Consider the following 13,680-nt stretch of genomic DNA (forward strand, 5'->3'; position numbering starts at 1 on the left):
CTGTCATCGGGAGAGAGGCGGGGTACAGGTCGCCAGTCTATTGCAAGGCTAACACAGAGAGACAGACAACCATTCACACTCACATACACACCTACGGCCAATTAAGAAACAGGAAAATAAATTTAGGACTACTTGATTGTTATCCGAGGTATTGAGTTGGCTGCAGTTGACGCCTTGTACATCAGCCAACTCCATAGACGTCATGTGTAATTGTTGCTGCACAGATATTGTATAAGATTCACTGAAACGTTTAAATTTTATTGTAACTACCTTGAAATGTTTACATCTACAATGAAATTTGACTGAATTCATGATCAGTGAACCATGCAGTTTTTTCATCTTCCTCCAGAGCATTTTGTCTTACAGAGTTCTTGAGAAAGACAGCTTTAAACTTGACAGGATCAACTTGATATTATCAGCTAGAGTTGCAGTCTCACACTTTGTCCTGAATTACATTCTCTGGGCTGAGTTAGACATTCTCTGTTTAGTCACTAAATATTTCTCAACAAAACATCTTTAAAGGGGAAGGCGTCCCGATTGATGGCAAAGCGATCCTCAGACAGGTAGGTCAATCTACAGTCCCCGGATGATGATAACGGCTAACTCCGGACTCAATGGGGAATAGCACTAGTGTACGATAACAAAATATTGGTGAAATGAACGAGTTTCACGGCAGATAATGCGTTATTTAGAGGCTGCATTTCGGTGCACGTCACTCCCACTGTATGGATATACGCAGATCTACATACCTCCCGAACGACTGCAAATTACACAAAAGTTGTATGGGTGAGTAAACGATCGTATTTCATGCCAGAAATAAGGTCCAGGTTGTAAAAAACAGTAGTTCCCCTTTAAGGAATTTACAATAATACACCTTGTAATGTGTTAATTTCAGTGATATGCTTTATTTGAAATAGTAAATGAAACAGCAATTATTTTTTTTCCTGCACATCGCAATAATGTTAGCTAATGAGTGAAATTACAATATGTATTTGGCATTACATGGCAAGAATAAGTGCATAATGTATAAAATATGTATTAATATACAAGCTTTTTTCCCCCGACCTTCACTTTTTCTTAAAAAAAGAGGTATAGTTAAGGTATAATTTTTTTTTCTTTAGTAATGTTTTCTTCAACTTTACTGTAATACAACTACTCAATGTAATAACTAGATTTCTAGTACCTGATTCTTACAAAATGACAAAATTTAAAACACAAATTCCACAATAAGTGCTGAATAATACATTCCAATCTATGTTTGTTTCATATTTCTTTCCTGTACAGCAGCGTGTAAAGTGAAAGGGAGGTTTTCAAAAGTGAAATATATATACCATAGCCTGTGGACATTTAAAAGTCCAATGTCACCCATGAAATACTGACATGAAACTGTACAGTCCAAAACGCTGCAAGAACTCTCACTCTATCGCTTCATGAAAGCACATATTAAAGCAGGTAACTGCTTATAATCCCTGAAACATTACTGAGGAATAACTGAAAAAGAATGATAAATATATATAATGTTGAGTTGCCTTTACCCCCCCCCCCCCCCCCCACATGAAAGAGATATGGGATACATTCATTTATGGGCATACATTCATAAAAATAAAATAGTATTTTGTGTTATTATAAATAGATGGATAGAAAACTCAGACGACGGGTGAAGTACATTCGGTCTAATTTTTGATGCATTTGAGGCATTTTGGCACATATTAAATCAATTATAGTAATATCTGATGAGTTATAACTCATCTCGCAAAAAAACTGGCAAAGACTTGTGGCATTAAAACACCTAACACACAACTATTCATTCAGTTGTATTAGAAATTCTGTATGACTGAAGACTTCACTGGCTTGAAAAAATGTAAAAATCTGAGCTAGTCTGAGCTAACTGGCAAGAGTTGAGGCACAAAGTAAACAATTAATGACAAAAACAGATTTTTAACAAAAAAGCTATTACTCCATATATTGAAATGTAACCTGTGTTAAGTGCTCCAACCGGCAAGAAATCTGGCAAACAATACAACCTCAAAAACAAATCCCAAAATAACAAGTAATCGCAAATCGGCCAACTAAATAATCAGCTTGCAAGTGCTGCGACAAAAAGTAAAAAACCAACATAAGAGTCGAGTGATACACCGATCAGGCATAACATTATGACCACCTTCCTAATAGTGTGCCTCCCTTGTGCCTCCAAAACAGTTGTGACTCAAAGAATGGACATGGGCCTTCTGAGGGTGTCCTGTGGTGTCTGGTAACACAATGTTGTTAGTGGGGGCCTTTGGGTCCTATGGGTTGAGGGGAGGGGCCTCTGTGGATCATCACACAGATACTTGATCAGTTTGGGATCCAGTAAATTTGGAGGCCGGGTCAACACCTTGTGCTGTTATTCATGCTTGTTTTAGTTGTTCCTAAAGTGTTTTTGTGTGTGTGCCTGTGTCAAGCTGCATCCTGCTGGGGATGGCTGCTGCCATCAAGGAGTGTCATTGCTATGGGGTGGGGGTGCCTGGTCTGCTGTAGGTGTGTGCTATATCTCTAAGTAACATCCACATGAATGCCAGGTCCAAAAGTTTCCCAGCAGAACATGTCACAAGATGGTCAATGTTATCTACCTCTGCTGTCAGTGGTTTTAATGTTGTGGCTGATTAGTATACGTTTCTCTGTGACATTTCCAGCCGACAGACAAAATTGTTAATATAAATTCAAGCATTTTTGCATAGAAACGTAAATACAGAAGGTGACTTGCAGTACAGTGTGATGGTAATAGTTTATAGTTCTCTCTCTCTCTCTCTCTCTCTCTCTCTCTCTCTCTCTCTCTCTCTCTCTCTCTCTCTCTCTCTCTGAACAGCAACTTTTTGAACTACAGTGTGCGATTTGCAAACAAAGACCATGAGGAGGACCGTGCAATGACAAAACAAGCACAGAGGTGTTATTTGAGAGCGATGAGGATGAGGATTTTCATAACTTTTCAGACCTCCACGGCTGTAACAGCTGAATTTTTGACCAACAGGCTGGTAAGCAGAGAGTAGAGCTTCTTCTCTTGTCTTGGTTTCCTCCTACAATGACAGGACAGTTTGGAGTGAGATCACCTTCTCATTTAATTGTATATTTGTGTGTGTGCGTGCGTGTGCACATGCATGTGTGTGTGTTTGTGATTTTGAGCTTGTAAAGTGATATTCACAAAGTTCCAATCTTTGTAGCTGTAAATCCACCTTTGTAAGACTGTAAAGTAAATCTGCTTTAAAAATTCAGATGTATGCATGTGTAGAAAAAAAAGGTATTTGGTAATTGGTAAATGATGTGTTTGTTCATTCATGTACAGCAAGAAAGCAGAAAACTGCATGTAAACCTCATAGTGAAGTTACTAGAATGAATTTAGAATTTTACACCTGCATCTCTTTAGACAGTGACAGTCCCCTCAAAAAAACAGGTTGTCTTTATGTACACAGATGAGACACTAATCTGAGTCCACAGCGTGCCTACCACATTATGCATAGACTGTAATTAAAGATGGAAGGCGGAAAAGCTCCTCAAAAGTGAAGCCAAGGCAAGTACAGCGTCCCCTGGTGGCTGGCTGCAATATTGGTCATAAGCTCCACCTCCTCCATGTCAGTGGATGGGACTTGGGCCAAATTAAAACACTAAAACGCACGTCAAACTTTTCTTTTCAATGATAGTTTCTGTCATTTTAGGTAGGTATAATACTGATGTATACTCAAGTGCCTATTTTTCTGGTAAGTTTCATTTTAGTTAGTTATTTGATGCTACAGAAACAGGATGTGACATCATGATGACTATAAGTGGCCATGACAACCGCTCCATGTTGGAATAAATAAATACAGTACCTAAATACACTGCCTGGCGATAAAAAAAGTCGCTCTCTGGATTCAACTAAGCAAATAGGTACGAGCCTCCTATTGGATAATTACTGCATGGGTGACTATCTTTCAGCTGGCAACAAGTTATTTAACCCCAACTGATGCAATGAGTAGCTTCTCATTTCTTAAACCACCATGTTGAAAGACACATCCTGTGACTGTGGGAAAGATGTTAGTCTGTTTGAGAAGGGTCAAATCATTGGCATGCATCAAGCAGAGAAAACATCTAAGGAGATTGAAGAAACTACTAAAATTGGGTTAAGAACTGTCCAATGCATTATTAAAAACTGGAAGGATAGTGGGGAACCATCATCTTTGAGGAAGAAATGTGGTCAGAAAAAAATCCTGATTGATCATGATCGGTGATCACTTAAACGTTTGATGAAATCAAATCGAAGAAAAACAACAGTAGAACTCAGGGCTATGTTTACTAGTGAAAGTAAGAACATTTCCACACGTACAATGTGAAGGGAACTCAAGGGATTGGGACTGAACAGCTGTGTAGCCTTAAACCACTAATCAGTGAGGCTAACTGGAAATAAAAGGTTCCAGTTTGCTAGGGAGCATAAAGATTGGACTCTGGAGCAATGGGAGAAGGTCATGTGGTCTGATGAGTCCAGATTTACCCTGTTCCAGAGTGATGTGCGCATCAGGGTAAGAAGAGAGGCAGATGAAGTGATGCACCCATCATGCCTAGTGCCTACTGTACAAGCCTGTGGGGGCAGTGCTATGATCTGGGGTTGCTGCAGTTGGTCAGGTCTAGGTTCAGCAACATTATGTGCCCAGAGAATGAGGTCAGCTGACTACCTGAATATACTGAATGACCAGGTTATTCCATCAATGGATTTTTTCTTCCCTGAAGGTACGGGCATATTCCAAGATGACAATGCCAGGATTCATGGGGCTCAGATTGTGAAAGACACACACACATGGATTGGCCACCACAGAGTCCAGACCTTAACCCATTGAGAATCTTTGGGATGTACTGGAGAAGGCTTTGCGCAGTGGTCAGACTCTCCCATCATCAATACAAGATCTTGGTGAAAAATGAATGCAATATTAGAGTTTTTTTGGTGGCAACTTATTTTTTGGCCAAGCAGTGTATAATCCAACATTTAGTGGAGGTAGAGCAGAGCACAGTATTAATTAAACGTAAACAGAGTGAGTCTGGCGGAAGTGTAGGTGGGTCATCGTTAACACGGCTCCACTCTCAGACCATACTGTGCAGACTCTGGCTTCAAACTCGCAAGATGGCACTGCCGGTATCTCTGAGAAGTGATATATATATTTATATACAGTTCATACTTCGGACAGTACAGTCCCCTCAAAAACCCTCTGCCTCTGTCTTTATGTACGCAGATGCAGATCCTATTCTTAGTGCATAGTGTGCCTGCTACATTGTGTATATACTCACATGCTGAGAATGGCCCCCACACACAGAGTCAGAACCAGCATGGCAATAATGGCAACAGCAATATAAATGTAGACAGGTGACACGTCAGGAGCAACTTCTTCCTTTTCTAAAACAAAGAAATAAAGGAAATCATGTTAATTTACAGTTGTTACTTCACCAAAAAGCACATATTGATAAATTTAATCAAAATAAGTAAACTAAAATTTACATTATTAATTCATTATTAAGAAATAATTGAATAGTGCATATAACATTAGCACATTAAAAGAAAATTGCCATGTACATTTTTGCTGTATGCTCACACAATGACAACAAAGAATCTTGATGAAGGATGAATGATATAAACATAAGAATAAATCATTAATTTGATTAATAAATAATAAAAGCTTTATTTCAGTTATACTTCCTTAAATTATTCTTATTGAGATTAGGATCCTTTTTTATAAAATACATTCATCAAATATTTCAGTTGAGAAAATCAGTCAACAAAGATTATTGTTGTCTTCTCAAATATTGTTGGTTGTTCTTATTTTGCCTGAGTATTTTATTCATGCTTGATTGTCAAAGCACTTTGTAAACGCTGTTTTTAAAGGTGCTATATAAATAAAGGTATTATTATTATTATTATTATTATATTAAAGTCCCTTTAAGGAATTTAAGGTGCATTGTATTGGAAACCAGTCTTCTCCGGTTCAGAGACGGTGTACTTAACTTAAACTAAAGTTACCCTTTCCAGTCATCGTGGTAGTTGGAACTTGGGAATCAAGTAGCTCTTTTGGCTCTCTTAAACTTAATGAATTGAGTGTAATTAACAAGCTCTGTTCAAGTATAAGAATCCAGTTCAGTTTTTTTTTAGTTTTTGAACTTGTTTTAAGTTTCTTCAGAGATGTTTGGATGAGCTGGCAAGAATTCTGGAAAGTAGTTACACCCACACATCAAAAAAATACTTGAGGAATACAATTTATTTAGTCATCCGAAATGATGGGTATCTAAAAGAATGTTGCTTTTAAGACAGGAATATCTATGTTTTGGATGTCCAAGGCCTTCTTTAGCTATGACCGGGGCCAAAATTGAACTGTCATGCCCTTGTTGCTCTCCCACACCTTGTACAAGTGCTATTGCACCGAAGTTGCCTTTAAGTATCCATATCCTTATCATCAACAATTTCCTGTGCTCTGCTCTCTTTGTGGCCAACTCAGTGTGCCCCAGTCACTGTGCTACTTTGAATAACTTTAGTAGCTGTACCTTGTGCTTATGCAAGGCTGTGTTCATAAAAACACACTTTCTGTCTGTGACACAAAAACTATTCATTCATTCCTTCATTCTGTAACTACATGTCCTGTGAAGGGTCATGGGGGGATTGGAACCTATCCTATGTCATTGGGCGAGAGGCGGGGTACACCCTGAACAGGTTGCCAGTCTATCGCAGGACAAAAACTACATGAAACCAACAATTCTGAACTGACTGAATACCTGATGGGAACATCCAGGTGAAGGCAGTGCCTTGTTTGGTGCACTCAATGGAAGACAAGAAAAGAAGCAGTTTCTGTAGAGAAGTGAAACATTGTTACCTGGGAGGCATGTCTGGGGACTCCAATCACTCCAAAAGCTCTTCTCTGCACAGTACTTATGCAATTTCGACCGAACCCTGAAGCAGTTTCTCACGCTGTCATTGCTGGAGGGCAGAGTCAGGCTTGTCTCTAAGGTGATAGTCTGAAATAAAGTGCATAAATGCTTTGAATATAATGACAACTTAACTACTGGATTCTCAAAACTGACTTGCACCAATATTGTGAAGCTGCATTAGTCACGACTGTTCTTCTACGCAGCATTTTAGTCTCTTATATGTCATCGTTTTGCTTTTATGTTTTATAGCTTCCACTTTCATGAACTCACATTGTACCAGCTTTAGGCATAGCTGTCAGGGGTCAGTAAAAGTAAAATCAGAGATAAAAGGCCACTCAGTATTGAACATTTATCCAGTGACAGCGAACACACATACTAATCTTCAGATGTTCAGTTAATGTACCTCACCAAGCATGTTAACAGACTTCTGCTCTTTTACAATTTACACATCTGTAACGCGGAATGTCTAGAGGTGTGAAGTAAAATAACTTAGAGGGTTTTACCATCATCTGTTTCCTTCTAGGTGATCAGTGTAAAGTCAAATAGTTAATTCAATGCTGTTGCTCTGTTATTAATGTTTTTTTTATAAATGTTTTTGTTTCCGCTCTGTGGAGATTGTTGTTGGAAACATGTGGCATGGAATCAAGTCTTCTGACATGCCAAGCATTAAAATGTCAGACTTCTGCTGTCAACACTGAGCTCTGGTGCACATGTTATGTGACTAATAACTACACTAAAACATGGAGGACGTTCAAGTTGAGACAGTTCATTTAATTCCCATTTAGCCAACACCCACCAGGCAGGTTATGTCATGGATTTAATTTTTTATTCAGAAACTCTTGAGATATTCTGGGAAATATGATAAAACAAGAATGTGAAGTTATACACTGGACATGTTTGATGAAGATTCACTTGCAGTTTAGATTTATACATTTGTATAGTTTCTTATTTGACTCTTCCTAGAGTATTTTCATGAATCTTGCAGCAGCTGGAGGCTTTCCCTGGAGTACTGTCGCCTGCAGGTTGCTCCGTGATTCTTTCCTCTCTCTTGAATCTCAATAAGCCCATTAAAACCAAACAACTGAGCGAATCTAAAACCTTTATAGGACATAATAGTTCCCGCACAAAAGGTTTTTTGGAAATAGCTACAGGTAGAGAGGGTAACTTGTAACATATCAGATGAACTTTACCCGTGATGGTTTGGTATCAGTTCTCATATAGTGTTCCACCTCCCACTCTAGGCAGTGTCCAGGAATCCTCCCAGCAGGACGCTCCCAGTTTAGGTGGAGCTGCTTGTCTGGACCTGTTTGCAGATGCAGCTTCTCCGTAGCAGCAGACTTCACTGCACAAACATTGAAAGGAGGAAAGTCAGACTACAGATCGTGACAGGATGCGGAGAAGAAAACTGAACAGGCAAAAAAGATGAGTCAACATGTAAGAGAGGAAAACATTTTGTTGTCACTTAGCAGCCCATGTGCACCTTGTACATACCATGGTCTTGGATTTGCAGGGACATGAATGCTGGTTTCAGTGGTCCTTCAGAAGAGGAGCCATTTACACAGAAGTTAACAGTTGTGAATTGAGGGACAGATTTTCCAGTAAAGTCGCAGCCACTCCTGTGTTTGTGTGATTTGATGTATTTGGGGCACTCCACTGCCTGTTCCAGATCTTTATGCCTGCAGAAGAAATAAACCAGATAAGACACCCTTGCTATCAATTCATCCAGATCAAAATTGTTCACTGTAAGTTTACCCCAACCTTAATTCAGTGGATGTGAACACAGCCTCAGACATAAAGTCAGCGATGATACCAATCAACACTGAGCATGTGTGCTGTTCATTAATGGCACACAGACCTTATCAGTGCATGTTGTACGTTAAAGTGTTCTCTGTGGACAGTGCGTGTAATTAGGAATGCCACTGAGGCCTGTGGAGCGGAAACAAGTAAAACTAAAACTAAAAGAACCACAGATGCATTCTATTGATAAGTTTGCACATTGTTTCCCAGGCTTTCAGTTACAGTCATTTTCCAGTGAACTCTGTGACACGTCCTAAAAGCGTCACGCTTAAATGATTTCCCAATTTTGTCTCACTGAATTCATGTTCAGAATTTGCATGCTGGACTACACTTGCTAGATGGTCAAGTTTTAGAGTAAATGAAAATTTGACCTGCTGGTGGTTCTGGATTAACTGGTTGATTCACTTCAATTCAATTTTTTTTCTAAAGCGGCAATAACAATACAAACTGTCAGGAAGAAACCTTGAGCAGAACCCAGGTTGTGTGGTTAAAAAGTGTCCCTTTTGGTCATTTGACATACCAGAAAAACAGCTGTTGCTGTGAGTTTGCCGGCATCTTTGGGTTTCTTTTCCACTTGCACTCCAGGTACTCCAGGTTTTGGTACACACAGATAAAATCCTGGACTTCGGTACCTCTAACACCTAGATGTAGATTCATAAATATAATAATACAATAAATACACATTAAATATACCAGCTAAATAATATGAACGTTTCAGCTGCTTTATTATGATATTTAATCATATACCTATAAACCCTCGAGGACTGACCTGTGCTGGGAGGTGTCTGAATGAGTTCAGTGTAGTTTGTGCTCATGACCATAGTGTTGTTAGTGCATGGTCCTTGCAGCAAGGTGTACACTCTCACTCTAACATCTTTCATTAGATCAAACTGGGCACTGTAGGTGTTCCATGTAGTCCTGACAGCCTTCCAAATCCAGAAACACAAACATATCAGTGCATCTTACAGTTTCCATTTAGGTATTTTAACTTTAATCCAACCACAGAGATGCCAAGATACAGAAAACAGTTTGCTTTCCAAAAAAAATTGAGATGTCTCACTGTGAACACTGACTCTCTGTATTCTACTCTCCAAAGCTGAAAACTGAAACAAATTCCAATACCTTGGCAGGTAATACAAGAAAGTCATATCCTGAAGCATACAAGTACAAAGACAAACCTTCCATAACCTCCTTACAGTAATTGCATTTTTTTTTAAAGAGAGACAGGGCTGTTTTCTTCATCTTCATTTGGAACTGGTTGGACTGTAAGACATTTTTGCATAGTTCCGACATGCCATAATCATCATAGTCAACTTCACAGGAACAGGCATCAGCATAGATACAGCTGTTGCATTAGTCTTTACACATTGTGTCTTAGACGTGACTCCTTGCTGAGTTGAGACACCAGTATAATCTAACAGCATTAGCATTATTAACATCACCATGTGTGTATTTTGTTTTACTCCTACTTAGCCAACTTTCAGGGGGCAGAAATAGGGTGGACCTAAGGATTTTATGATTACTTCATGCTTGTTCAAGAAAAACAAACTTTATTAGCTTTTGTTGGCTTTGCAGAATAAATACTGAATTAAATCACTTTGTGGAATTTCCCAACTTAGTTCATTTATCTTTTTAGTTGCTTAGTTCATTCTGCTCCTTAGTCTCTATAAATGTACTTCTTTTCATTTGTTTGTCAAAATAAAATAAAAAATGACAATAATATCTGTCAATTCAGGGAAATAGTCAAACTATCAAATTTGCATTTTTACACAGAATATCATGACTGTTTAGTTAGCTTTGCATACATTTGCTGATGATATTAAAATTACTCTACTCTACATTACACAGGAGGTTAGGGAGGTGCAAGAGTTGAATAAAACCCAAATGACTTACAGACCAACTGTTCCTGTACGTGTTGAAGTACTCCAGATGGTAGGATACTGAGCACTCTGTCATGTTGATCAAGCTGCCCGGGGGGCTCCAGGAAATCTCCAGATGCCCAAGATGACCTGGGTCAAGTACTGCAAGGTCATCAGGGGGGTCCACTTCAAATAAAAAGGAGACGTATATATTCAAATATTGTAATGAAGTTAATGCTGAGACCCGACTGTCATCAAGTCAACATCATAAAGAGATGTGAAATTGCATTTACTTTTTATGGTGAAATCCACACCTCAACAACATACCGACAGTTTAATTACTTTACAGCCCTATGGTTCCGGTAGTCTGATTGTGCAATTCCGATGGTTATCGCAATTTGCGCAAGGGATGTTTTTCGTTTCCAGACTCAGGGTGCAAAAAGCCACGCAAATACCAGAGACAAGTTGTTGTCCATTCGGACATTCATGGCGCAGCATTTTGGATATATTCTTGAATTCTGTGTGGGAAATACGTGTACGCGTGCTCTGTGCCCTTCACTAACCTGTAAGCCCGCTGCAATGCATGCTACACGTTATTAGGAGCAGCAGCAGCGCAGCTGGAAGCGTTAGCCAAGAGTTACTCGCCATCAGTAGTTCCAAATCGAGACTGAAATCATCATAAGAGTAATAATAATAAATTAAAAATGTGCGAAAATGGCAACATAGAAACAAAATGTATATATATTGTATTTTAAGAGAGTATACATTATGGATAATGGTTTCTTTATCAATAATACCTAAAAACAAGTAAATAAATACTCACAGACTTACTCTCTTGTAAAAGAGGCGTTTTCTTTCTCCGGCAGGTTCCGACAGAGTTTATGACACTGTGGCACAGCGTGGGTGGGCACAATAAAATCACCCCTACCTACTCGTATGGAATTGAGGTCCTGGATCAGGAGAGGTAGCTATTGTTTTACTGGAGATATAATATTAATCTAGTGAGCTGTAGAGGAGGAACATAAAGGGTGTGGGGAGAGACTGGGAGGAGTCTGTTGATTGCTCAGAAAATGAATAGCCCATAGCCTACTTTCTTTTCTTTGGCGCTTGCTAATTCTGTTGGCTCTTGTCCCACCTCTGTGGGAAATTATAAATTCCACTGCGCTCCTCCTCACCTGGCCACATCAAGCATCTTTGTTTTTCATTTCCATATAACAATCCAAGAAATTAAGGTGGGCTTGCTGTAGTTGTTTTGTATTTCAGGTAATCCCAGACTGAGTTCTTGAGGATAGTAATTAGTCTGGGAGAAATCAGATTCCTTCCGTCACAGTATTCATGGATAACAATGTAAAGGTGAAAAAACTTGTGAGTACACTATACTATGTGTTTATCAGAAAGAAATTGATCTGGAAACAATCCAATCCTGAAGCCAAAACATTAATATGATAAGGTGCTTTGGTATATGACAAGAAACACCTGAATACACATTTGATTCCCATTCATTAAAGTTTGTCATATTGGGACTTAAGATTTTGAGCTGAGATGGGCTTCCGGCTCCATCTGACAAATCTCCCCAGCTTGACGTCATGGTTGTTTGTGAAGACATTGTTTGACACTGAGTCATTGTTCAGCTTCCTTGAGCTGAACTCTCATTTCAGTTGCTTGTTTCTTTTGATATCTAGTCACAATAGTCATGCCAAAAAAATGAACAGTAAAAAACAAGAAAAATAAAACAGTTTCAAGTTGAAAATTAAAAATATCCGCCACAAATTTCACTTCTTACGGCATCAACTTTAATAGATTTTTCAAAAGATAAAATGATGTTCCTCACACAATAAACCGCACTCAAAACATTTGCACCCATATTCCTTTTGGGTATGATCAATTTACTTAAACTTCACTTGAGAATATTCTAATCAAATGCATGCTCAATGATTAGGAGGAAGACGATTAATGTGTGACATGGATTACAGTACAAGTTGCTGTAATGTAAAGAACACATTGGCACCAATCGGCTCATCATGGCCTGATCAAAATGTCAGTTTAAATAAACTTGTAGTTTCAAGTCAGTACCTCTTGAATAATAAGATTGAACGGTGTGAAACAACAGTGAAAATCCTTGTGGTTGCCCACATGACACATGTTTACACATGACATTGGCTTTTGATAATAATGTTGTGATATACAAGGCCCTTAAAGACCTAGCTCCACCATATCTTAAAGACCTCATTGCACCATATCATCCCAACAGATCACTTCAGTCTCAAAGTGCAGGCCTACTTGTGGTTCCTAGAATTTCAAAAAGTAGAATGGGAGGTAGAGCCTTCAACTATCAGGCTCCTCTTCTGTGAAACCAGCTCTAAATTTGGGTTCCGGAGGCAGACACCCTCTCTGCTTTTAAGGTCAGGCTTAAGACTTTCCTTTTTGATCAAGCTTATAGTTAGGGCTGGACTGAACCACCCCTTAGTTATACTGCTATAGGCCTAGGCTGCTGGGGGACGATGCACTGAGCACATGTCCTCTTCTCTCTTCTCTCTCGCACCAAGCTCCTATCCTCCACTTTCTTGCTCTTGTCCAATTTCTTCTCTATTACTCGCCATGCAATTCTGTGCTATTACTGTATAGCATGTTAACTGCTGTGTGTCCCTCCCATTTGTATTGTTATTGACGCTATATAAATAAAACTGAATTGAATTGAATATGCTACATATCACATATATCAACAGTAGGGTAAGGGCTGCACATGGTAGATAGGGTTTCATGGCAACTCATTAATAAAATCCTAAGCAGTGATGGGAATAAAATAAACAGCGTTACTAACGGCGTTTTTTTTTTTTTTTTTAACCCTCATACCTGATATGGACAAAAGTGTCCTTTTCTGATTTTATTTTTTTGATTACTCAGTGTTGGTTATGCTTGCTGCTATGATATTTGGTCAAGGTGTGTATTTTTGAACAAATTTTGATATTCCAAAAACAAATCCCATAATACTCTATTTTTACAGTGTAATCTAAATACTTACGTTGTTACCACTAAGGGACAAAAGTGTCCTCTTTTAAAATGCCATAAAAATGGCATATGTTAATATTTTTTTCTGCTTTTTTTTACA

At 38.7% G+C, this 13,680-nt stretch overlaps 1 protein-coding gene across 3 annotated transcripts; it reads right to left on the reverse strand.

Annotated features, from left to right (window-relative positions):
• Positions 1-2,760: 2,760 nt before the first annotated feature.
• Positions 2,761-11,543, reverse strand: il13ra2 (interleukin 13 receptor, alpha 2). 3 transcript variants are annotated; one of them, XM_084564672.1, is made up of 10 exons: positions 11,395-11,543; positions 11,135-11,238; positions 10,606-10,757; positions 9,482-9,638; positions 9,233-9,353; positions 8,407-8,591; positions 8,106-8,257; positions 6,861-7,002; positions 5,290-5,395; positions 2,761-3,053 (listed from the first exon to the last, which is right to left on the reverse strand). In XM_084564672.1, exons 2-10 carry the CDS (start codon positions 11,217-11,219, stop codon positions 2,966-2,968), a joined length of 1,188 nt encoding a protein of 395 aa, XP_084420798.1. In that variant the 5' UTR covers positions 11,220-11,238; positions 11,395-11,543; the 3' UTR covers positions 2,761-2,965. The 3 variants fall into 3 exon arrangements, with proteins under 3 accessions (XP_084420798.1, XP_084420799.1, XP_084420800.1); XM_084564673.1 differs by having other exon boundaries at positions 11,403-11,542; XM_084564674.1 differs by lacking the exon at positions 11,135-11,238.
• Positions 11,544-13,680: the final 2,137 nt, after the last annotated feature.

This window comes from Chelon labrosus, assembly GCF_963514085.1.
Source record: "Chelon labrosus genome assembly, chromosome: 17".
NCBI lineage: Eukaryota > Metazoa > Chordata > Actinopteri > Mugiliformes > Mugilidae > Chelon > Chelon labrosus.